Here is a 26,276-nt window from a genome sequence, read left to right as displayed (position 1 = left end):
TTTCTATAAACAGATAGGTTGATATTATTATTGGTTTGTTTCTTTATTAAGATGTCAAGGAATGGCAGTTTTCCATCTTTTTCAATTTCTAATGTGAATTTGATGGTATGGTGGAAACTATTGATTTGGTTAGGGTAATCCATTAGTTCTTCTTTCGTATGATCCCAAATGAGAAAGATATCATCCACATATCTGTATCAAATTTTCGGTTTTGGAATGATCTGGGATAAGATTTTTTCTTCTAGATCTTCCATGAATAAGGCAGCACAAGGAGGGGAGAGGGGCTACCCATGGCTAATCCGGTGAATTGTTTGTAGACAGTTTTTTGCCAAATAAAATAATTAGAAGTTAAACAGTGATTGAACAAAGTAGTGATGTTTCTTGGGAACAAGTTGTCTAAGATATTGATGACTTCAACCACTGGAATGTTTGTGAACAGAGATATAATGTCTAGGCTTGCTAGTATATTCTCTTCATAAATAGGGATGTTTTTTATTTTATCTATAAAATGTTGTGAGTGATAGAAAAAAATTTTTGAAACATGTAGGACAATAAAATAAAGCTACTTGACGAACATTATATAAAAAAAGTGTAATATTCTTATACATAATAGTCAAGAAAAAATTCCACACAATGAACAGGATCAACGAGATCACCAAACAAAAGGTACGCAATTTCGAAGGTTTAAAATGCAAAAAGCTAGGTATTTAAACCATCTGGCTTTTTTAAAAAGATGTACAGACAATAGCATGATCCCAAAATTTCTTCGTTTAAAACAATATTATAAAACTAAAAAAGCTAACATGATTTAACCAATGAACTTCGTGTGCACTTCTCAAAGAAAGAATTTGCCATATGAGATTCATGCTTAGCAAAATAGACTCACATTGCTATAACGTATTCACAGATATCGCTAATAACCTTGATGCAGAGACATGGCAACTATTAGACAATATGATTAGTAAAAGTTTTACCAAAACATTTAACCACAACAAAAAGACACAAATTGATAAATTGAATATGCTGTATGATAATCATATCAACTATAAACCGTCTCTACCAGATAACCAAGTGATAATTAACCTATCTAAACACGTTTTAACTAAACCTGAGATCTCTATCCTCAAAAAAGGATTCAATTTTGCCTTAAAACCCACTGCCATTCTTAAAATAGAGTTCATCTGCAACTTAGAAAAAGCCTTCTCATTGCTACCACTTCCAATAGCTAATGACTTACGATTAAAAAGCAGCATAATCCTTTCAGCTCCGACAAGATCTCCTAATTCCATCTCTAACCAAATGGAAAGAAGAACGCTTCTCAAATTAAGAAATAATAAAGACATCATCATACTCAAAGTTGACAAAGGTAATAATACAGTTATATTAAATACTAAAGATTATGAAGAAAAAATTAAAAATCTATTATCTGACCGGTCTGTCTATGAAGTTCTCAGTAGAGATCTGACAATAAAAAACCATAACGACACCAGTGAACTATTACGTGGAATGACTAACTGGCCTATGGAAGTAATAAGAAAGTTAAAATCAATGCACCCACTAACTTCTAGACTGTATGGCGTTCCTAAAATTCATAAAGAAGGTATACCATTACGTCCAATAGTTGACAGAATCTATTCTCCCACTTAGCAACTGTCCAAGTACCTTGCTAAGATTTTACAACAACACATTCACGTCTTGGATACTTATATTAAAAACTCACAACATTTTATAGATAAAATAAAAACATCCCTATCTATGAAGAGGATATACTAACAAGCCTAGACATTACATCTCTGTTTACAAACATTCCAGTGGTTGAAGTCATCAACATCTTAGACAACTTGTTCCCAAGAAACATCACTACTTTGTTCAATCACTGTTTAACTTCTAACTATTTTATTTGGCAAAAAACTGTCTACAAACAACTCACCGGATTAGCCATGGGTAGCTCCCTCTCCCCTCCTTGTGCTGCCTTATTCATGGAAAATCTAGAAGAAAAAATCTTATCCCAGATCATTCCAAAACTGAAAATTTGGTACAGATATGTGGATGATATCTTTCTCATTTGGGATCATACGAAAGAAGAACTAATGGTTTACCTTAACCAAATCAATAGTTTCCACCATACCATCAAATTCACATTAGAAATTGAAAAAGATGGAAAACTGCCATTCCTTGATATCCTAATAAAGAAACAAACCAATAATAGTATCAACCTATCTGTTTATAGAAAACCTACAAATACTGGACGTTACTTCCATTTCAACTCGTCTTATCATATAGCTCAGAAACTCAGCATTATCAATATGCTCAAGAAAAGAGTTATACAGTACACAATAGATAAGAATAACCTAAAAATGGAATTAACTACAATATCCAGAGAACTATCTTTAAATGGTTATCCAAAAAGACTCTACAACAAGATTCTCTTGACTGATATACCACATAGACAACGTGATGACGTCCAACACATCAGTACTATTACTATTCCATTTGTCAGCAGCATTTCCAAAAAATTAGCTAACCTTCTAAAACCACATAATATCAGAGTAGCATTCAAGCCAATCAACACTATTCAGAAATTTTTAAGATCACCGAAAGATAGATCCTCATCCATTCTACAAGTACTCTGGAGTATATAATATACCTTGCTCGTGTGGTATTAGTTATGTAGGTCAAACCTCTAGAAGCTTTGAAATGGAAAGAAAGAACACATAGGATATGTCAGAAACAACAGACAAGACATTTCAGGCCTTTCTTGCCACTTCTTTGCCCCTACTAATCATCACATTGAGTGGGATAAGAGCCTTATGCCCTATATAGAAGATAACTACCATTCAAGAACCTTCAAGGAAGCAGCTACAGTCGCCCGTAAAACTGAAAACCTAAACAGGAATCAAGGTCTAACCTTACCAGAAATTTGGAAAGCTTTAATTAGATCATTAAACATCAAAGAAATGAACTTTCATGACAATTATATCATGAGCCATAACGAATAAATCACGTTCCCGAGACACGCGCATTGCCTCGTTCAATACTAATTTTTTGTATGAATTAGAACCATCAGTTATAATCTAGTCTGTTACCTTCATATAGCTTACTAGTTTGTATTCCCTGAAGATGCCGATAGAAAAAAATTGGCGAAACATGTAGGACGATAAAATAAAGCTACTTGACGAACATTATATAAAAAAGTGTAATAGTCTTATACATAATAGTCAAGAAAAAATTCCATACTCAAGTGTTTTATTTTATAAAACAGGCAACTGGCCTGGAGAATATGCACAATTTACACACATAATACACTGGTCTCATAGCTTAGTCACATCAGCCTTAATTACAAACAGCCACACTTACCTCAATTCTTACAAGTGTGTGTGTATGTCACACATGCAACCATTCTTGATGAAATATGATTATTTGATAGTATTCCCATCCTATTTAATCTTGACTCATTCACAGTATACTGCAGGTTGCCAACCTTTCATCATGTTAAGCTTAATTATTTATTTATTTCATATCCAAACACAACTGGTACAGGAGTTAAGTAAGTGGTACAACATTATTTACAACAAATTAGGATACATTACAAATGAGAACAGCTTAGATATGATAGGTGAATTATACAGAGAATAACAAGTAAAATATGAAGAAAGAAACTGTACATAAGTTATATACAATAAATATGGTTAGATGTTCCTCCAGTATCTTGTGCAATCAATTGCTCTTTTTGTGCAGGATATAAGGTCCTCTTTTGTGCAAGGTGATTGAAGAAAGGGACAAGAAAGAAGGTGTTCCATGGACTGGGTTGTCCCACTCTCACAATTATTTGGTCCAGTGAGATAGCCCCATTTGATGAAGCTTTGTTTGCGTTGTCCTGTTGTTCGAAGTCTGTTGAGGCTTTTCAAAGGATTCCAGTCCAAGTGGGCACCACATGGAAGATGTTTGGCTGTTGGAATACCAGTATTATTCTCAGGATTTATAGTGTAGGCCATTGTTTAAGGCTTGTCTCTGGAGGGTTTTTAGGTGGTTCGACATAGCTTCCAGTTACTAGGAGGCTATGTCGGAATCTTAGTCTTTGAAGCACTGTGGTCTGGCTGAGTAGTGGGTGGCATTCATCATTCATTTGTCTGCTTCTTTCGTCAGCTGAGAATGCAGATCTTCGAATTGAAGGGGATGCAATATCAGCCAAAGTATACAGATCTTTTAGAGGTGTTGGTTTCAGGCATCCTGTAATTAAGTGGCAGCTTTCATTCAATGCTGGGTCAAGTTTTTCAGCATGGCAGGATCTGGACCATACTGGGCAGGCATATTCAGCAGAAGAATAGCAAAGGGCTAAGGCAGAAGATCTCAATGTGCTAGGATCTGCACCCAATTTGGAGGAGGTAAGCTTTTTTATAGTATGTTGTTTCTTGCATTCACTTTTGCTTTGTTTTTTCTGTGTGTTTTATATGAAAGGGTGCGATCGAGAGTCACACTGAGGTAGATTGGGTTCCAGGATTGTTCTAAATTAGAGTGTTCCCAAGAAATCTGTAGCTTCCTGTTAGCTTCCTTATTGTTAAGGTGGAAAACGCCGGTCTGGATTTTCAAGGGGGTTTGGTTTTAATTGATTGCTATAATAATATGTGGTTAGACTATTTAAGGCAAGTAAGAGAGTAGTTTCAATGGACTTGAAATTTTGTGATTGAGTAGCTATGGCAAGGTCATCAGCAGAGATAAAAATTCTAGTTCCTGGAAAGATGGAGAGATCGTTGACGGAAATGTTGAAAAGTAATGGTGATAAAACACTTCCTGGGGGAGGCCATTTTTTTGGGGCTGCCAGTGGCTCTTCGATTCCCCCCCCCCCCAGGTCCACAAAAAAAAGCGTCTGTTTTCCAAGAGTGATTAGATCAGGAGAACAAGGTGATAGTCTCTAGAGTGTGAGATGGTTTATGGTATCATATGCTGCATTAGGTGTACAAAGACTGGTCCTGTGGCTAGTTTTTGCTTATAACCATTTTCTATATATTGAGTGAGGTTGAGAATTTTTGATGTACAGGATTTGCCTGGTCTAAAACCAGAGGTCTCATCAGTGGGAGCCAGACCAATAAAGGTTGAAACCAGTCTGGTTAGTGACTCTTCCCATAATGCATAGCATTATACATATCTGTAAGGATATGTACTTTGCATTATGGGATACTAAGGCAAGTGATTTGAAGTCATTAGTCTCTATATACACAAGTTGCCCAGTCATGAAATTACTTCACGTGCAAACCTTGTTTGCTTACACTTGGATAAAGGATTAAACCAAGAATATAATTTCTTGGCATCTTTAATTTATAGTATAGTCAAGTGGAAAAACTTTCAAAAACTATCTCCAATCCAGATTATTTTAGTAATAAGTTGTGACACTTTTTGTCAACTTGTATATGGAAATATGACTTCTGCATGACATAACCTAACCAAAAGGGGGGAGAGAATGACAATGTCACCCTGGGAGAGTAATGAATGGCAATGTTGTAGCCAATGAAGTTCTAACTGAGGCTCGGCTATTGCTGTTATCCTCCTGCCATGATCAGAGCTTTAATAGCTCAATAACACTTTATCCTTACACTGTCCTCTACAGATAATGGGGAAGATGAAAAGCATTCTTGCTTCACCCCTTTAAGCCAGTTCTTATAAGGATAAGGACATAACCAAAAACTCCAAGGAAGTATCAATGAGCTAGCAAACTGGTTCACGAACTGGAGGATTCAAGTGAACCCCCTCAAATGCTCAGCCATGCTGTTTTCTAGGAGAGAAAATAAAGAAGACATCCTACTCTCTGGTCATAAGATCCCATGGCAATCAGAGACCAAATATCTTGGGGTATTAATGAATAAGAAACTCCTTTTTAACAAGCACATCAATCTTGTTGGCTCTAAATCTTCCAAAGTAATAGCACAGCTCTACCCATTGATCAACCACAAGAGCAAATTGTTACTTTACCAGATGGTAATACATCCAGTCATTACCTACGCCTCACCAGCATGTAGTCACACTTCAAGATCAAACATTTCAAAATTGCAGAGAAACCAAAATAAATGCCTTAGGATGATCCTGGATGTACCGTGGTTCATCAGAAATTCATCAAGAAATCAGCACTCCATACATCTTCTTCCTTCTTCGTGATCTTGCAGAAAAATTCTTCGTGAAGTCAAGTTCACATTCAAACCCACCGATCGTACAAGCTGTCAATTACAATGAAACTGATAAGTACAAACACAAAAAACCGAAGGCTATTCTTCTCTCAACTGATCATAGCTAACACAACTGCCCCCAGAGGGCGAGCTTAATTGCTTACAAATCTCCCATTCCCAAACAACTCTCATTACAGATAAAGGGGAATATTAAAAGTACTAGTGCTTCACCCATCCTGTCAGTAACGTTAATGGTTAATGGTTAACATAACCAAGAGGAAATGGAATGCGTGATTTTTAGAATAGCTAAGTTGGCTTGTGATTTAAAGAAAATGTAGTGAAAATTTTGGAAACGTTGAATGGTTTGTAACCCTGTTGTGTTCACTAACTATCACAGGAATGTGATTGCAAGCTGCTCTATATATTTTTGAAGAATAGCTACCCAGGTAAGCAATTGAATTTACAACTAGGGCGATTCGCTAAGTCTACTGCCGTTAGAATCGCCATTGTTGTTTTCATACTCTTTATAAGCAACTGTCTATTTACTATTGTCGCAAGGACAAGGCATGTCCTGTTCCACAGAACAAAGTGTAGGCCTAACTATGGATACATAATGCAATGAACTTAATTTTAAAGAACTTCTGGCAATATTTAAACATGTAGGCAATCTACTGCACACCAAATGGCCAGGAAAAGTTGTAATTCACCAGATAAAAAAAGTTGATACAGATGACCCTCAACTCTCAGAACCTCTCCCCAGCATCCCCCAAGACAGCACCAGCGAACTAGCAACAAGAGCTGATGATAATGCCCTTGCAGACCAGAGTGATTACCAGGAGGTCCGTGCTTGCAAGAAACACAAAACTGCAGCCTCTGAACCACCCAAAGAGGATGGAATAGAAGAAGATAGTCCTGTTCCGGATGCTCCTACCTCCACTAGAGAAAAGATACCTCTGATTATTCTCCACGAAAAACATATATGGATGTCACTAAGGACTACGATCTCCAATCTACAGATCTCATATAGCCATGCGAAGAATGTCATAGATGGTATCAAAATTCAACCTAGGACAGTGATGGATTATAGAAGACTAACAGGTGAATTGAATGCCAGAGTCATTCAGTACCACACCTTTTCACTTGGGTCAGAGAAAAACCTCAAAGTAGTGATCAGAAGTGTATCTGAAGATGTATCCACAGAAGAAGTGGCTGCAGATCTGCACCAACAGGACTTACCACCCATTAAGGTCAGAAGAATGACCAAAAAAGACTAGAGATCAGTCAAACTTATAAACATATATGACCTGACGTCCATCTGTGAACTGAAAATCACTCTAGAACCATTAAGGAAAACAACTTCAACTGGGCAGTGCCACAGATGTCAGGAATTTGGCTATGCCCAGAAAATGTGCAAGGCTGATTTTAAATGTTTAAAATGTGAGGACAGCCACCCAATAAATACATGCAATAAGACAAAAACCACCCTGGCCAACTGTGGTGGTCCTCACACTGCCAACTACAAAGGATGCACTCACAACCCAAGAAATAGAAAATCAGAAGTGGAAACATACTCTTCCTCCCTCAGCAGTTCTACGTCAGAGATTACTGATTCACAGCCTCTCAAAGATCAAAATAAAGGGTCAGAAGCCCATCTGCCGAAGCCAGAGGTCCTCAAAAGAACAACTCAGCATCAACAGACAAGGACATATGCTGATGTAGTTCGTCCCAAACAGACATCCCTGGATCAGTCAACACCACATACAAATCTGATAGCTATCATTACCTCTTCTCTGGCAAATATGATGTTAGATTTTAGCAGATCCAACCCCTCACCATGCTCTACTAATAGATTTCTAAAGGACACACTAGCCATCATCTCAGTGCTCACTCATGAACAAAAATAATTTAAAACCAGACTCACTAGAGATCATCACATGGAATGCGAACGGGCTGTGGAGTAAGATCTTAGAACTCCAGGACTTCACCCAAAGACATCACCCAGATGTTCTTTTACTAAACGAAATACATCTAAGACCTTCAGACAACCCCAAAATTAGGGAATATCAACTGCACAGAACAGACAGATTGTCACACAGAGGAGGCGGCACTGCCATTTTCATTAAGAATTACATCGCTCGTCATTCTATAAACATCCCTCCTACTACTAACCTTGAGGTCACTGGCATTGAGATTTTCACGCATTCGGCTGGCAAACTAAAATCTTCTCATTATATAATCATCCACAAAAAATATTACTGTCCTCAGATTTGAACGCCATTTTAGATACCAGAAAGCCTACCATCATGGCCGTAGACTTAAACGCCAAGCATCCAGTCTGGAATAGCCGTTCCACCAACAAAAACAGACACATACTAGAAAACTATGCTGGATTCAACAACCTGCTTGTGGTAGATCCCGCCGAGCCCACCCATCACAACATTTACGGTCGGGCTGATATCTTGGACATAGCCATACTACGGCATATCAGACTCCAATACAGTATAATGACAATTAATGATCTATCATCTGACCACAATCCAATACTGTTAAAGTTGGGAAACCAAGATAAATTGTCTCCACCCCCTCACTTGTTCATTCCTTGGGAAAGGCTGTCCAAGGTACTCCCGAAATATATCGGTCCTGCACCCATCATAAAATCCAAAGAGGAAATTGAAACACCTGTAAAAGATCTAACTGAACAGATTAATGCAGCCTGTGCAGCATTTCTCCACAACTACCTGCAGATCCAACCACCTGCCAGAAGATATTATGAATCTCATCAGGGAAAAAAACAAAGCAAGAAAAAGATACCACAACACCAGGGTGCCACAAGACAAACGGATTTTAAATAGACTCAACTCGGGAATGAGAGATGCCCTCACAGCCCATAGAAATCAACTTTGGGAAGATAAATTGACCTCTATCTCTCCTGATAACCACTCCATTTGGAATCTTATCAACCCCCCCACCCTCCAAACAGATTCAGGCCTCATCCACACCGATGCAGATAAAGCTGAAGCAATAGCAAAACATTTAGAAAAGCAATGTAAACCTTCATACGATCATCTCGATTTCAATCATGTATATAAGATCCACTGACACATCAGATGTTCACTCAAATCTTCTGTCACATATTCCACTCAAACTGCACCACATCACCTGCTGAAATATATGATATAATCAAAAAGTTTAAGAATAAAAAGGCCCCCGGACCTGATGGTATCTCCAACAAGGTGTTAAAGCTACTACCCTGCAGAGCTATTGTGCATCTGACAAATATAATTAACTCCATCCTTCACTACAAATATTTCCCTTCCTACTGGAAACTGGCAGACATAATGCCAATCCATAAACCTGGAAAAAACCATCGATTGTCTTGAAGTTACAGACCAATCAGCCTCATCTCAAATCTTGGAAAAATTTCCGTAAAAGTAATTCTTACCAGACTCCAAGAATCAGTACACCATCTAAATATTCTTCCTGAGGAGCCGTTTGGGTTCCATCAATTTCATAGTACCATGCAACAAATATACAGATTAGTGGAATATATCATCACTGGTTTTAACTGGCATCAATGCACTGGGGCTGTTTTCCTTGACATAGCCAGTGCATTTGATAAGGTTTGGCATTATTGTTTGCTATACAAACCGATATCAACTGGTATACCAATGGGAATCATTCATCTAATCAAGTCATACCTCCTCGATAGGCACATGCAAGTTAGGATGTGTGGGGCAGTTTCGTCACAAAAACGCATCTTGGCTGGAGTTCCACAAGGATCCTTACTAGCATCGATTCTATTTTCCATATACTTGTGTGATAACCCGCACAACCCATTGTCATCAATCAAAGCCAAATACACGGATGATACAGCGATATTGGCGAGATCTTTAAAGCCGCACTTACCGATCAAGAAATTGCAAGAAAACCTATTGCTAATCGAACAATGTTTTGCCAAATGGCGACTCCAAGTGAATCCTCAGAAGAGCATAGCCATCCTATTCTCTAGAAGATCAATACTTCCTACTGAAGATATCCTCCTATTCAACACAAAAATCCCATGGCTAACTGAGATCAAATATCTTGGCATACTATTGGAGAAAACTGACTTTCAGTTCCCATATCAAGACTCTCTGTGCAAATACATCAAAAACCATAGCTCAGCTCTACCCGCTAATTAACAGGAATAGTAAGCTCAACACCAGAATCAAACTACTCATATATAAACTGATGGTTCGTCCAATACTCACCTACACTTCTCCGGCTTGGAGTCATACCGCTAATTCTAATATTCTTAAGTTACAACGTGTGCAAAACAAATGTCTCAGAATGATCCTGAATGCCCCATGGTTCTTACGAACTGTGCAACTTCATCGTGACACAAATGTCCCCTATATTTACACTTTAATGCAGACTATAGCAATCAAATTCCTCTCAAAAGCATCTGTACACCCTAACAAACTGATCCAACTGCTCCAGATTATGATGCAATGGATTATTTCAAAAATAAAAGACCAAAAGCCATCCTTAACTACAATACTGAGAACTAATCTCCAAGCCCACTCAGGGCGAGTAATTAGCTCATAAAGTTTTCTCCACTCACAGTTTCTCTCAAGATAGCAGGGAATATGAAAAGCATTTGCTTCACCCCTTAGGTTCAGTTATGTTGTGTGTTGTACATAACCAAGAGAGTATCCGAAGGTTTGATACATCTTTTTAGGACTTCCAGGGTAACGGATAGCAATGCTGTAGCCACTGAAGTTTTAAATGAGGCTCAGCTATTGACATTACCCAGCCATGACTAGAGCTTTTAGCTCTAGGACTACATAACCAAGAATATAATTTCTTGGTATCTTTAATTTTATGGCAGATATTTAATTTGTTTTCTGTCTGCAAGACATGTATAGGAGTATATATTATTTAAGAATATAATGTCATTTGCATAAAGTAAAGAGCTCTGTGTTTAATGTCTATGATTTTGATGTTAGATTTAATTCTGCTTCTGATATAGATGATTAATAACAATGAAATAGCATACTCCCATATCTTACACATGATTTTGCATCAGACCATCTTTCTATTTTTGGCACTGGTTGACTCATCCCGGCCAAATGCTATTGGCATTAATGAGACATGGTTAACAGAAGATGACATAGTTAGTGAGATAGAATGTGAAGGATATAGTGTTTTCACGGATGATAGAGAGAAAAGAATTATTGGGGAGGAGTATTATTGATACAGCCAATGAACTGAACCAAAGAGAGTAGAAGTTCATCTGCTAGCACATTTGAGGCTATCTTGATGTGAGATTGAGGCCAACAGAACAAAATATACAGTTGGATGCTGCTATAGATCAGGGGATGGAAAAAATGATGGAAATAGTATGCATTGGCAAATATCAATGAGCGGAGGATAGGTAAGTATTATGGATGATTTCAACTATGGGAACACAGATAGGAAGGAGGAGAGGACACATGCAAGGAAGCAAATGGAATTTATGCAGTTACTAAGGGATAATTACATGAGACAGCATGGGATGGAAAATACTACGGGCTCAAGAGTGCTCAATCTAGTAATTGCATCTGAGAATTTATCTGTAATGAATATGACCATGTTGTCACCAATTGGTGAGAGTGATCATATTACCTTGACCTGGGAGATGGCTAAATGTGTGGATTTTCAGTTAAGTTGAGGTATATCTGGAATTACAAGGCTGGTAAGTATGACAAGCTTAGGAGATTGCTTGCATCAGTTCCATCGTATGAAAACTGCAAGAGCTGGATGTTGAGTGCATGGGAAGTGGTAAAGGAGTGTTTGAGAGAGGGATTCTGTCACACTGCATACCTAGAGTCAGAAGAATAAATCATGTGGAAGTAAAATGGATGAATATCATCATTAAGCTGGAGCTGCAAAAAAAAAAGAAACAATTGTGGAGGGAATTTAAGGGAAAAGGTGACCTGCAGGAACACGAACAGTTCAAGGCACAGGACAGAAGGACAAAAGCAGATTATGAAAGGAAATCGGCAATACAGGCTAAAGAGAGAATCCCAAACAGTTCTTTCGATATGCGATGTTAGGGAGGTAACTGAATCAGTCGAAATAATAGAATTACTAAGTGAACACATTGCAAGAGTGTATCATCTGGGTGGAGATATAGCAGTAATGAGAGAGAGAGAGAGAGAGAGAAAGGCTTATATGGGTACTGAGGTAAATGAAATGGAGGTGCATAGCATATTACAGAACTTAATGTGAATACAGTTGTGGGATTGAATAGTATACCAACTCAGGTTTTTACGTGAAGCTGCTAGGAAATTGTCAGTTCTCTTGACCACATTGCTTAATCTAAATCTCAGCTATGGGTTAGTCCTGAGGAGTTGGAAATCAGGGAAAATAGTTCCATTGCAAAAAGGTGGCTCCAAGACTGATTTAGAAATTACCAACCAATCAGCATATCAGGAGTTGTTTTGAAAGTATTGGAGAAGTTGGTCAAAATACAGGAATGGATAGATGGAAATACGATACTGTTTCCATCTATCCATTCCTGTATTTTGTGATTTTGTGAAGGGTAGGTAACTTGTAACCCCAGTAATTGCTCACATTTTATAATACAATGACAGCTGAGTTGGTTTACAGTGACACTGATGGACTTTGCAAAGGCCTTTGACAGAATATCACATGGAATTCTGATCAGTAAACTGCAGCACATGGGGATAGATATAGGGTTTGTCGATGGATAGGAGGATGGATGGAGAGTTATCAGAGAGTAGTTATTTAGGATTAGAGTCCAAAAGAAGGCCTTTGACTAGTGGCATGCCTCTGGGTTCTGTTCTTGGATTACTACTGTTTAATTTGTTCATTAACGATATAGGAAACGATCTGAGAGGAACTGTTCAGTTATTTGCCAATGATGCAAAGTTGGGTTGTGCAATAGTTAATACAGATTGGTGTCAAAATTTTCCAGGATGATTTGGATAGATTGGCAGACTGGGCAAAGGAGAATGAATGTCAGTTTAATGTGGCAAAATGTAAGGTTATGCATTTTGGGTGAAAAGATTACCAGCTGTGTACCACATTGAATTTACACCTCTACTTCACATCATATGCTTTCAAAATCAGTAGTGTTACTGCCTTCCAAAGCCTCTTAGAGGACATAGGTCATCACTTATCATAAGCAGTACTCCACCACCATGCTTTCCCTTCCTATCCTGCCAAAAAATGCTGTACCCTGCTACTTCTGTTCCTGTTATTATATCCCCTTCTGTCAACCACATCTCAGTGATCCCAATAATCTTTGGCCAGGCTGATGCTATAAGTGCCACCAATTCCTCTCCTTTATTCCAGATACCCCTGGCATTAATATAAAGCATAAAAATGCCACTGTTTCTATACCTGGCATTATCCCCCTCTAGACTCCACTGGGCTCAGAGTTGCCTGATTGTCATCCCCCTTCTCCCAAGTACTCTTTCCCACAAGAGGTCATCCCTGCTACCATCCACCCTGGGTATTCTAGTTTCTATGTCTGTTGATCTATGTCAGTTGCCTTTTCACATTTCAGGTTTCTAATGGCTTTTTATACCTGAAGTATTGGAGTGTTTGGATGCATTTCTTAAGTGAAGAGAAAGGAATTCTTGACAAAGCAAGAGAGAAAAAGTGATGGAAGAGAATTTTTTTATTGAAATTCCATGATAAGAGGAGTACTTGATGAGAGTATAATGAAATTCTGTGTCCCAGTTGCGAAGAGGATAATAAAGATAATAAAGTATAGTGAAAGAGTTGATCATTTCAGCAGGTGTGAATAATTTGAAATGTGACAAATATGGTATAAGGGAGGATATGAAACAATGATAAAAGAGATATGAAAGAGGTAAAAGATAGTAAGTTTGTTGCCATAGTTTGATGGTGCAAGTTGAGCAGCAGGTCCATGATACAAATGAGGCAGGGTATAGCTTGTTTAGGAAGAAAGGTGTGCAGTTTGTAGAAATGTGATAAGTTCAATGGACAACAGGATATATAAGGCTAATAGTTTGCATGTGAATGGTTTGGTGTTAAGTTTCTGAAAAAAATTGCTGCTGTATGTTAGAGTGGAAATGCAAAAGCACGGAAAACCAGAGCTATGAGAAAGAGAGCGATGCAGGTGAGCATGTGTGCTGGTACCACTGAGATAAATGAACATGAGAAAGATGAAAATATACCAACTATAGTCTATAACAGAAGATTACATGTATAAAAATGCCAGATGCATAAAAAAAAAGTAGGGGGGGATATTGGTCAGGCCAAATGCTTTCAGTATTAGTGAGATGTGGCTGACAGAAGCTGATACAGTGACTAGGATGGAATGTAAGAGTATATACTATTTTCAGGAGGGTATATACTATATAATTACTTCGCTAATATCTTTAAAGATAAAAGCTTTCACCCATTTATATACTGATCAGTGAGAAAGATACAACACCCATAATCTTAGGGGAAGAAGTAATCCTTTCACTTAATCAAATGCAATCACGTCATCAAAATTTTTGCCATGCATTGATATCCTTGTAGTCATGCACTGCTTTGGACCTGCATCGGCAAGATGACCAATCTTGGATAGCATAACAAGGATTAATAGCTAGTGGACTTCCTTGCAAAGGTCAGTGGTGTAGCAAGTCTCCTTCCTTATTGTCTGGGGACAAGGCTTAAGGATTTGCTGTACTGCACATGTTGCATTCAGGTTAATCCTATCATTTTTGCATCCAAGCACATTAATATCTTTCTTGATAACAGACATCCATGTGTGACTTTGTTGTGATCTCTGAGAACTAAAAGGATGCTATGGATATATCATATGATAACTGAAACAAGAAACAGAAAACATCTGAGACATGTAGAAATTACCATCATTTTTCATCATCCATCCAACAGGTAAATGCCCATTAGCAAAAATATCATGCTTCTTTATTCAAGATAAGTTAGAAAGAATAGTAGGATCTCCAAACTAGTTAAAAACTGAGTGATGTTTTTGTGGAAATATTATGTCAGTCATACTCAGAAAAGCTGCCTCAAGCAATATCCAATACAATGCATTTGAGTATTTTGTTCTGATGAATTCTGATCAGAATATTCAAGCTTGAAACCCTTGTATACATAAAAAAAAGTAGTTCTGTTTTATCCCCCACCCTTTTTTTTTTGCAGCCATCAGAAAAGAAATAGTATATTCCTAGAGTGCACATATTCATGCATTCACATTAGTTTTGTTGGTATTCATATTTTGAATAGCTCTACAGCAGTAATGCTGTTCAAACTTCATAACAAAATGCTGTTATTTCAACATATCAAGTCCTTCCTGGTATTACACAGAATATGATATTTGTATGTTTTTTACTGTGATAAATCAAAAACATTTGTAATTGATTATTATTATTATTATTATTTTTTTTTTTATTCCCTTGAAATTTCAGAGTAAAAGAATTTGTCATCCCAGGTGGTTACCAACTATCCACAGCCTAGTCTGGTGATGGGGCTGCAGTCTTAGGGCCTCCAGACATGCCCGCTTTGGTCCGGGACTGCTTATTGGGTATTTATTCGCAGCCAACCACCATTTCTGATGGCTATTCACCTATCTGCCACCTGGGGCCCGCTTGGTTGCAGTAGCTCTGCTCCAAGAAAGAATACAAAACATAGAAAGAATGAATGAGGACAGATATTGCTTGGAAATATAAACCAAAGGGATAACGATCAAGAGGAAGACCTAGGAGGAGATGGGCAGAAGACTTTTTAAACCCTTGAAAAAGACATTTACGCAAACATTTGCCTAATACGGGAAGCCAAGAAGAAGAAGATAATAATAATAATAATAATAATAATAATTATTATTATTATTATTATTATTATTATTATTATTAGTATCAGATTTCCATGGATTCAAAGACTCATCATAGGAGGTCCCTCTGTTTCATGCACACAGCTCATCATACTCTACCTTAAATACATTCATATTTCTCTGCACTCACCACAGTTTGACAAATGCAGTTCAATCATCTACTACTTTTATACAAAAACCTGCTTCTCACTCCATTATTCATATTCTCCTTATATAGCTTCCAGGTTCTTTTTTTTAAGTTATCTGCTTTTTTTTTAAGTTATCTGCTCTTTTCTATAGGTATCTTTTAATAAATTAAAACAAAAATTCTATGTATATTAAAGTTTAAATTCTCAAGATTCTTGGATATCGAGGTTGTAATTAAATTTCAGTTGCACCATTTGAAAGGAGGATCACTTGTAGACCTCAACTGTTGAAATACAAATTTCTAAGTGGTTTCTATGTTATACTAAAGAATCAACGAAAAAACTTGATATCTAAGATTTTAATGGCACTCATGATGTAATAAAGATTATTAGATGTGTTATTATTTATTTTTGTGAATACGTATATCTAATAATCAATGCAAGATATATATATATATATATATACATTGTACAAGATTCAGTTGGAACTTATCATTCAAAAATATCTATTAGAAAGAGAAATATTGAATTTTTCAATTGAAGATGAGTTAGCCAGTTCCAGATGGTCATAATGGGCTTTTTTATTTTCTCATAGAAACTTTGGTTTAATCATGTTTACTAGCACATTCACCAAAGAACATATACCATTAGCAGACAGAAATATTAGTAGCAGCAGTAGATAGCATAATGTGTAGATAATGGCACTGTGTGTATGTCAATTGAGGATTAAGTATCTACAATATTTAATCTAAGTAACTACAATACTACAAGTAAGTATCTACGATTCTTAATCCGCCATTTACTTATTACATGTAAATGGAGGATTAAGCTCTCTACTGCTGCTACTAATATTTCTGTCTGTTAACTGCATACTACTCTCAGGGGACACTGTAACCCCTAGAGAGCGCGTCCCCTGGGTGGCGGATAGGGGAGCCCACCATGTGTATGTGTGTACATGCACGTGCGTGTATGTGTATATATATATATGGTGGGGTGGTCCAAATATACTGAATAAGGACTCGTGGACCAACAGGGCCATAAGGGGCAATCATCTTGATTGTAAGGGAAGCGGCACTCCCATGGACCCCTAGCTGGATCTATCCTCTCCTTCTTCTACTTTGAGGAAGACATACTTACTTTAATCTTTCCTATAAGGCCTTATCAGCCAACTCTTCTTACTTTATGACCCTTGTGCTATTAGAGTACTCGAGGGCCATGGGGTCTTTTCATTTCTGGCCTTACAACTATGTCCTCTCTATAAACCTTACTATATTTCTTCTATAATCTACCCTTTCCCCTTCAATATATCCTATTCCTCCTATGGGTTTAAATTCGGAAGAAGGCGAGTTCAGAAGCCTTAAGGTAGCAGCCCTACCACTGAACTATTCCATCGTCAGGCTAGTCCCCTGACATGGAGAACATAACCATACTTGTAAGCTGACAGAAAAAGATAATCGGATTGAAACTATGGGAAACGACCCTGGAATGGAAAAGGGAAAACGAAAATGGAAACGACAAAATATAATACACATAGCAAACTGGAATGTAAGAGGAATAGCATATAAAGAAATAGAATTAGACCAGTTATTAAATGAAAGAAATTTTAAAATAGCAGTAATCACTGAAACAAAAAAGAAATTAAAAGGAACTATGAGAACTGAAAATTTTAATGTGATATACAGTGGAGTCGACAGAGACCAAAGAGCACAAGCAGGAGTCATGATTTGGATTCATAACTCCCTTTCAAAACAGTTAAAACATTATAAATTATGGAATGAAAGAATAATAGAAGCTAGAATAAAAATAGATAGAGGCTATTTAACAATAATTGGTTTATAAGCCCCAGAAGAAGGAAGAGAACAGGATAATATTGATTTTTATAATCAGCTACAAAACATATATAATAAAATAAATAAAAATGATTACATAATTTTAGCAGGAGACTTAAATGCAAGAATTGGAAACATGAAAATTAATAATAGTATAGGAATATGGAGAACACACTCTAAACAGAAATGGTAAAAAATTGATTGACTTTGTAGTTTATAATAACCTAAAAATAATAAATTCCTTCTATAAAGATAAAGACATACATAAATATACTTGGGCAGCAAGAGGATGGAAGTCAATATTAGATTACTTCATATTAAATGAAAAGACATCAAAATTTTCACTAGATGTTAGAGTTCACAGAGGATATGAAATAAGCAGTGACCACTTCCTTGTTAAAATAAAATTAAGATTACCACCTAAATGGCTACAAGTAACAAGAACAGAAAGAAAAATTGAAACATTTGTTTATAAAACTAGACTATTGAATGACACAAATGTACAATGGCTATATGAACAAAGAATTAACCAGTATCTAGATAAAATAAAACAAAATGAAGAAATAGAAATAGAATGGCTTAATATAAAAACAATACTAAATGCAGCAGCAAATGAAAGCTTAGGAAAGACCAAAAAATTCAATAAAAGAAAAAAACTGAAGATCTGGGATGATACAATCAAAGAAATAATCAAAAAGAAAAAAGAAGCCTATCACAAATGGTTAAGCAGTAAAAGATTAGAAGATGAAATAGAATATAAAAGAATAAGAGCCATAGCTAAAAGAGAAGTCAGAAAAAGACATAGAGAATCATGGAATAAATTTGTTTCTAATTTAGAACATGATTTATATAAAATAAGACCCAATGTATATAAGATTTTGAAACACCTAAATGCAGATACCAAAGAAAACATAAAATTAAACACTGAATTGAAATTAGAAGAATTTCTAAATTACTACACAGAACTGTGGACAGACAAATATTTTAAAAAAGACAACTGGCAAACAATTAACGAAAATGAAAAGGAAATAACTGAAGAAGAATTAGAAATCAGCCTGAAAGAAACAAGAAACAGAAAATCACCTGGAGAAGATAAGCTAGGTTCAGAACTATATAAATATGCAGGAACAAGATTCAAAGGAAGACTCTTATTATTTTTAAATAAAATTTACTCAACTGGTATCCCCCCAATAGAATGGAAAAAAAGCAATTGTGATTCCTATCTTTAAGAAAGGTAATAGAGATGACTCTAAAAACTATAGAGGTATCAATATACTAAATTCATGTTACAAAATATACAGCAGAATCTTAAATAACAAACTAATGAAATATTCCGAAACCTTTATTCTAGAGGTACAAAATGGATTTAGAAAAGGACGATCATGTATAGACCCAGCCTTCTGCCTAAAATTAATAATAGAGAAAAGAAGAGAATATAATTTAGAAACACATATTGCATTTATTGACTTTAAAAAAGCATTTGACAAAGTTAAAAGAAACATATTATTTAACATATTTAAAGAAAGACAAATACCAAATAATATCCTAAAAGCTGTCACAAGTATATATGAAAATAATCAAATACAAATAAGATTAAATCATGAGCTATCATATACAAGAGAGATAAACCAAGGGGTCCGACAGGGATGTCCCCTCTCAGCAACTCTTTTTAATATCTACTTAAATGAAATAATAATAAAATGGAGTAAAAATTTACATCAAGGAATTAAACTTTCACCTACAGTTAACTTAAACACTCTCCTCTTTGCAGACGACCAAATAATAATTACAAATTCTGAAGATAACTTACAGAAAGCTATTTTAAATCTAAATGAGATATCCAAAGATTATGGTATGATAATATCAACGGAAAAATCAAAAACTATGGCCTTTAAAGGACAAGATCCAGCAAGAACTAAAATAGTATTAGATAACAAGATCTTAGAACAGGTGAATTCATTTAACTACCTAGGATGTACGATCACATATGAAAGTGAAAAGGATATAAACGTAAAAATTGCAAAATATTTAAAAATAACAGGAGTAATTAACTCTATATTTAAACCAAACCTAGTTCAAAAACAAACCAGGCTAAAAGTATACAATACATTAGCCCTACCGGTCTTAATGTATGGAAGCGAAATCTGGACAATAAAACAAAAAGACAAACAAAGATTAACAACAGCAGAAATGAAGTTTATGAGAAAAACTGCAAAGTATACCCTATTTGATTACAAAAGAAACGAAGATATTATGAAAGAATTAAACCAAGAACCAGTAATTGAAAAAATTAAAAAATATAAACATAAATGGATGGAACACGTTCAAAGAATGAAAACAGAAAGATTACCAAAACAAGCCTTAAAGTACAAGCCATTAGGAAAAAGAAAACCAGGACGTCCTCTTAAACGATTCAACGATGACTTCTAAGGCCGGAACAGGCCATACCAGGCCTAAATCCTTGATACGTATTATGATGATGATGATGATGATGATGTTAACTGCATGTCTTTTATCTGCCTCAAGGGTCTGTTTTAGGGCCATTACTGTTTAATTTATATATTAATGATATTGGTGAAGATTTGGATGGAGATATTCAGTTGTTTGCAGATGATGCAAGGTTGGGACGAACCATGAAGAGTAGAGATGTTTTGGCCTTACAAGAATACTTGAATAAATTGAGTGATTGGGCACAGAAATCAGTTCAATGTTGCAAAATGTAAGGTTTTAAAATTTGGAAAACAAAGATGGGATGCAGAATTTATGCTTGGTGAGGATATATTGTTGGAGGTGGAAGAAATAAGAGATCTTTGGGTGACAGTGGATAAGGATCTGAAATTTAGGGACACACTGGCAAAATTGTGAAGACAACACAAAGACTTCTGGGAATGATGCAGAGGACACTGACTTGTAGAAGTAGGGAGATTCTTGTTCCGTTGTATAAATCTTTGATTAGGCCACACATGGACTATTGTGCCCAGATTTGGTCACCTGGTTTTTAGAAGTATGAAGAGATGTTGGTGGAAACTGTATAAAGAGGGTGTGAGTAGGGGAGTGAGAGGCAGGTTTTTTTCGTGCAGAGTAAATGATTGGAATGTCTTGCCTGAGAGTGTGGTGTCTGCAAGGAATTTGAGTGTGTTTAAGACACTGTATGATGAGGTGTGTGTGATAAAAGGACCTCCCAGATGAGTATTTGGCTCCATGAGGTCTTGGGTAATAATAATAATAATAATAATAATAATAATATGTTCTTTGGTGAATGTGCCAGTAAACATCATGAAAAAAACCAAAGTTTCTGTGAGAAAAAACCCATAATGACCATGTATGGACTGCTCTCCTGTGATGACTCCTTGGAAGTGTTGTAATAATAATAATTCTATTTAAATTTATTTTTGACAGCAATATATTTTTTTTCCTAAGGTGCAATTTGAAGAATGGGAAACTGAAAAATTCTGCACAGTTTTTATAAATGATGATACAGTATTTGAAGGTGAAGAGAAGTTTATTGTGGAATTAAGCCATCCTTCATATGCAATTCTAGGGTTTCCTGTTAAGGCAACTGTAATAATTAAAGATAATGAAGATGGTAAGCATTTGTTTGTATCCACATTAAATAAATACTGGACTTAAATCACTTTATTAGGTGATACTTTTTTTTGTTTTTCATTTTCATTAATCTATCTTTTGAATGTTAGAAGTTGATCATTTCCTGTTATGAATTCTTGGGTGGTTACATAATTATTATTTTCCTATCATAAATTTTATTCTACATAAATCTGTCTAATTGCATTATTCCACCTGAATCATTCACAAAACACTAGTTTTTCTAACTTATCCTCAACTATTCTGTTAAAGTGAAAATATCACTTCAGATTAACTTTGCTAACACATTCTTGAATACTAACAACATCCAGTTCATTTGTAATATCTTCATTTTTAATGATTCTGCCACTGACAGTATCTGTAGTTTCAGTTGTCAATCAACTGCTTATTTATAACCCAGTTTTATAAGTTAAAATCAGTTTAATTGCCATTTTATATACTGCTCATCTAGTGTTTAGTCAATTTTTCTCTTATCCTGTTCTGTAAATTTATTCATTTGTCCCACCACTCTTTCATTGTGTATTTCATTAGCTATTTTCATATTATTTTGCTCTCCTCACTAAAAATTGCACCTCAATTGACTGAATTTTTTTTTTTGAGGTGGGGGGGGGCTATTTTCTTCTTTCACTATTAAGATGTACTGCTTGTAGTTCCACTGTTTTCAATACCATCCTGCCATTTTCATCATAATCTTCTCCTGCTTTTCTTCCTCTTTGGAGGAAGACTCATCTTGGGAAGTCAAATATTTGCAGACCAGAATAACTATCAAAATCTAGCCTTGAAGACACCTAGTATCGGAATATTCAGTATCCACTCTAGAAAACATTCCACTCATTCACATTTTGCCATGAAAATGATCTTTATACTATTTCCAGGGATGACATCTCTTTCTTCCATCACCTATTACCCTGTGCAATAATTCCCCTATATCTATTTGATATGCTTGTCTTGCCAACTTATCTCTCTCAATCATACAAACTCTCTTCCTTTTTCTACTATTCTCTGCAGACCACATTCCCTTAATCTTCCTCATACTCAACATTCCAGAGTCCTGAGACAGTCTTAGTTATTCACTTTTGCACTCTCTCTCTCTTTGATGTTTTCATATTGCCTATATAACCTTGCTGGCCTGGTTGGCTGAGTGGTTAATGTATCTGCTCTCCTTTCACAGTGATTGTCTGTGAATATGATAGTGGTGGACAGTAGATGCTGTTGGTGTAGATGATGCAGTTCGCTGTAGTAGTTGTTGGATTGAGTGGTGAAGACAAAGAGTTGTAGAGTAGGTGCCCTCCCTCAATGAGTCTTTGGACTTGCTGGAGTAATTATTACATAATTACTATTATGTAATAATGGTAACCAGATCTGTACACAGAAATCCTATTTTTTGTGCCTCATAAAGTGGAATTATCACCTTCTTTTCTATATTTGGTTCTTTGCATTATAGCAGTTTCTGTGCAGTTTACAACTTTTGCGATATATCTCCTGAATTTCAGTCACCTCTCCACCAAGATTGCGAAATCCCTTGCATCTTCTGCCTCCTGGACCAAAGTTCATTTATTATGATAAACATCCTCTCTTGCTAAAGTGCATGAATTTACATTTACCTATTCAAATCCTCTTACAATATCACATTACATCAGAACTTCCTGATATTGCTCTTCCTAATTTAGCATCACCAGCAAACAACTGAATATTTACTTTCAAACCTTGAACTGTATCACTGATATCATTGATGTATAAATTAAACAACAGTGGTCCTAGAACAAAACCCTATAGTACTCCACTTGTCACCTTCATTTTTCAGGACCCTACACTGGACTCACTAGCTTCTGCTAATCAGTCATCTCTGTAACCAACTTGTCAACTTACTGTCCTACTCCCATCTTGTGAAGTTTCAAGAGTAGTTTATCATATGGTTCTCTGACAGATGCTTTAGCAAATTCCATAAAAATCACTGTATAAGCCAGTCACTAGTCACCCTATTATAAAATGCAACTAAAATGTTGAAATGAGACTCCTTCCCCTTAACACACATGTTTTTCTCTGGAAAGATTTCCACTCTCATCAATCCAGATTTAAGTTTTATGAAACCATTAATAATTAATATTGTTACATGATTTCACTTTAATTTTTCTTAATGTTTTCATTTCAATGGCTTCATTTATTTCTCTAATTTTTTGTGCACATGTTTGTGTATATGTTACACAGGCTGACAACTTCTTTGTAAACTCTTATTTTTGTTTTTTCACTTAATGTACTTATTCTTCTTAACAAGATGGTTGAGACATCCAGATATTCTGCTAGCTTTTATTGCTTGTTCTTGTACCTTATTTTGTTTAGTAATCCTCCCTAGATAGATACCCATGTAATCAAGGGTATTTAGGGAGGGTGGATCATATAAATATAATCGAAATAATAAATAATACATAAAATATTTCTTTTTTTTTTTCCATGTATGGAAATGACATGAAATAGGATTTCAAATTTTCCCACAATTAATTTTCTACATGATGAATTTTCCCCAGGATGAATTTTCCAAGCAATGAATTGTCTCAAGATGAATTGTTCCATGATGAATTGTCTGGACATGGGCCCTGCTATCCAGACACATTATACTAACTATCCCATTCTAGTTTGATACCAGCAGTACTAACGTAGGCATTTTGTACATTCTTTCACTCAACTGCGTCACTTATGTCTGCATATCCACTCAACAGCTTCCCCTCCCCTCCCTCCCTCCGTCTAAAAGCTGTAGTTTCCCTGATTTTGCACATCCAATTTCAATTCATGCAACAACAGTTATCCTTCTATAAGTCATTTTGACCATCAGACTCATCCACAAACTCCACATTATTCCTCCATATAAATGCATTGACTTATTCGCTCTTATGGCCTTCCTTCTCAGCTCTGTCATACCGCAGCAACAGACTTACCATTTTAACTATCATACTCTTTTATTTTGCTTCTTCTAATAACTTTCATGACCTCATGCCATACTTGTCTTCTTTCAAAACATTTATTCCAGCCAAAACAACCAACTCTTTAATTTCACCCTTTTGTGCTCTAACAGTCTTGCTAATATTATTCATCTTTGCACCTGGGAAACATGATGTCAATCTCTCACCAGTTACACTTCTTACGATAGAATCACAGTATAAGACTCACTCTTTAATTTTTCCCTCTGTCTTAGTTAAGCATTCCTTTCTCTTTTATTGTACTTCTTTCTTTCTGATATCAGCTTACCCACTCGCCAGACATTTATGCATTTGTTGCATCCTACTTCATCCTGTGTATCACTCCATACTACTGAGCCATCTCCCTCATTATGGCCAACTCTTCATTCTTTCATCGTATGATCAAATTAATAGTAGTCCATCATGCTACTATTAATTTGATCAACACTTTTAATCTCTCTTTCTCTCTCTCTCTCTCTCTCTCTCTCTCTCAGTTGTGACACTTTTAATATCTGCCATCATGTATTGTAATAAGTGAAACTTTGTTGTTGGAGGAGAATGTGATGTTTGGAATAGAAATAGAATGATATATAATTTTCTGATAGGATAGAAATGTGTGAAGGGGGGGGGGGGGTGCTGTTAATGATTACAGAGGAATTGTGTCTGCAAAATGTGGAAGTTGATTATGCATGCCCAGATTTTGAATTTTTGTGGTCTGAAGTTGAAATAAACAGGTTAGTATATCTGATAGGATGCTGTTATAGGCCAGGGAATGCAGAGAATACCGATTGTGAAAAGTTTAGGTGATTTAGTTGGGCATGTAAGAAGGTGATCATGATGGGTGACCTTAATTACAGGAATATAGAATGGAAGGAGCAGACAGTGTATGGGAACATGGAGCATGAGTTTGTTGAATTTCTGAGAGATACGTATCTTAAGCAACATGTGATTGAAGCAACTAGAGACTTTAATGTTTTGGATTTGTCAATAACTTTACAAGATGTGGTTGTTAATGAGGTGTTGACACTGTTGCCGGTTGGTGAGAGTGATCATGAGGTACTTGTTTGGGAAGTGATGTAACAAGACAAGATTAAGATTACTGACAAAAAGGATACATGTGGAAGTATATAGCAGGAGATTGTGGGAAGCTCTGTAGTCAGTTAGCATCAGTACATTGGGGAGATGAGCTGAGCAGAAAAGATGTTGACAATGCATGGGAACTCACAAGGCAGTATCTGATAAAAGCAATGTATAACTGCATACCAAGAGTTAAGCGGGTAAATAGAGTAGCCGTGAAATGGATTAACAGTGAAATAATGCAAGCTGTGCTGAAAATGTTATGGAGGAGATACAAGACAGTCGGTGGTGGTGGTGATCGGATCCATGAAGAGTATAAAGTGCAGGATAGAAAGTTAACGAGCATGGTAAAGAAAGAAAAGGTGCAGTATGAGAGGAGATTGGCTGATCAGGTCCAAGAGGATTTTTCTCCTATATGGCAAGCAAGAGAAAGAATAATTATGGCAAGTTAACACTGGTGAATAGTCAGGGCAGCAGAAGAACAGTTTCAAAGGATATATTGGAATTATTGATTGAGCACTTTATCAGCATATATCATTTTGGTGTAAATGATGTGGTACAATATTATTATTATTATTATTATTATTATTATTATTATTATTATTATTCGTGACACCTCCAAGGAGTCTGAAGACTTATCGCAGGAGGACACCTACTGTACAACTCTCTGT

At 36.1% G+C, this 26,276-nt stretch overlaps 1 protein-coding gene across 3 annotated transcripts in view; it reads left to right on the top strand.

Moving 5' to 3' along the window:
- Nucleotides 1–26,276, top strand: part of LOC150099333 (extracellular matrix organizing protein FRAS1-like) — a 1,385,483-nt gene that overhangs the window by 988,962 nt on the left and 370,245 nt on the right. For all 3 annotated transcript variants that reach the window (XM_090403569.1, XM_090403568.1, XM_090403570.1), the window contains one exon: nt 21,392–21,557. In XM_090403569.1, the coding sequence (XP_090259695.1) occupies nt 21,392–21,557 (166 nt within the window). The remainder of the gene's footprint in view (nt 1–21,391; nt 21,558–26,276) is intronic.

The sequence above is a fragment of the Typopeltis vanoorti genome, chromosome 14 (genome assembly GCF_054136105.1).
Source record: "Typopeltis vanoorti isolate ZY-2024b chromosome 14, IOZ_Tvanoo_1.0, whole genome shotgun sequence".
Classification (NCBI taxonomy): domain Eukaryota; kingdom Metazoa; phylum Arthropoda; class Arachnida; order Uropygi; family Thelyphonidae; genus Typopeltis; species Typopeltis vanoorti.
Note: the sequence above shows the minus strand (reverse complement) of the source record. Positions and strands in the feature narration are given on the sequence as shown.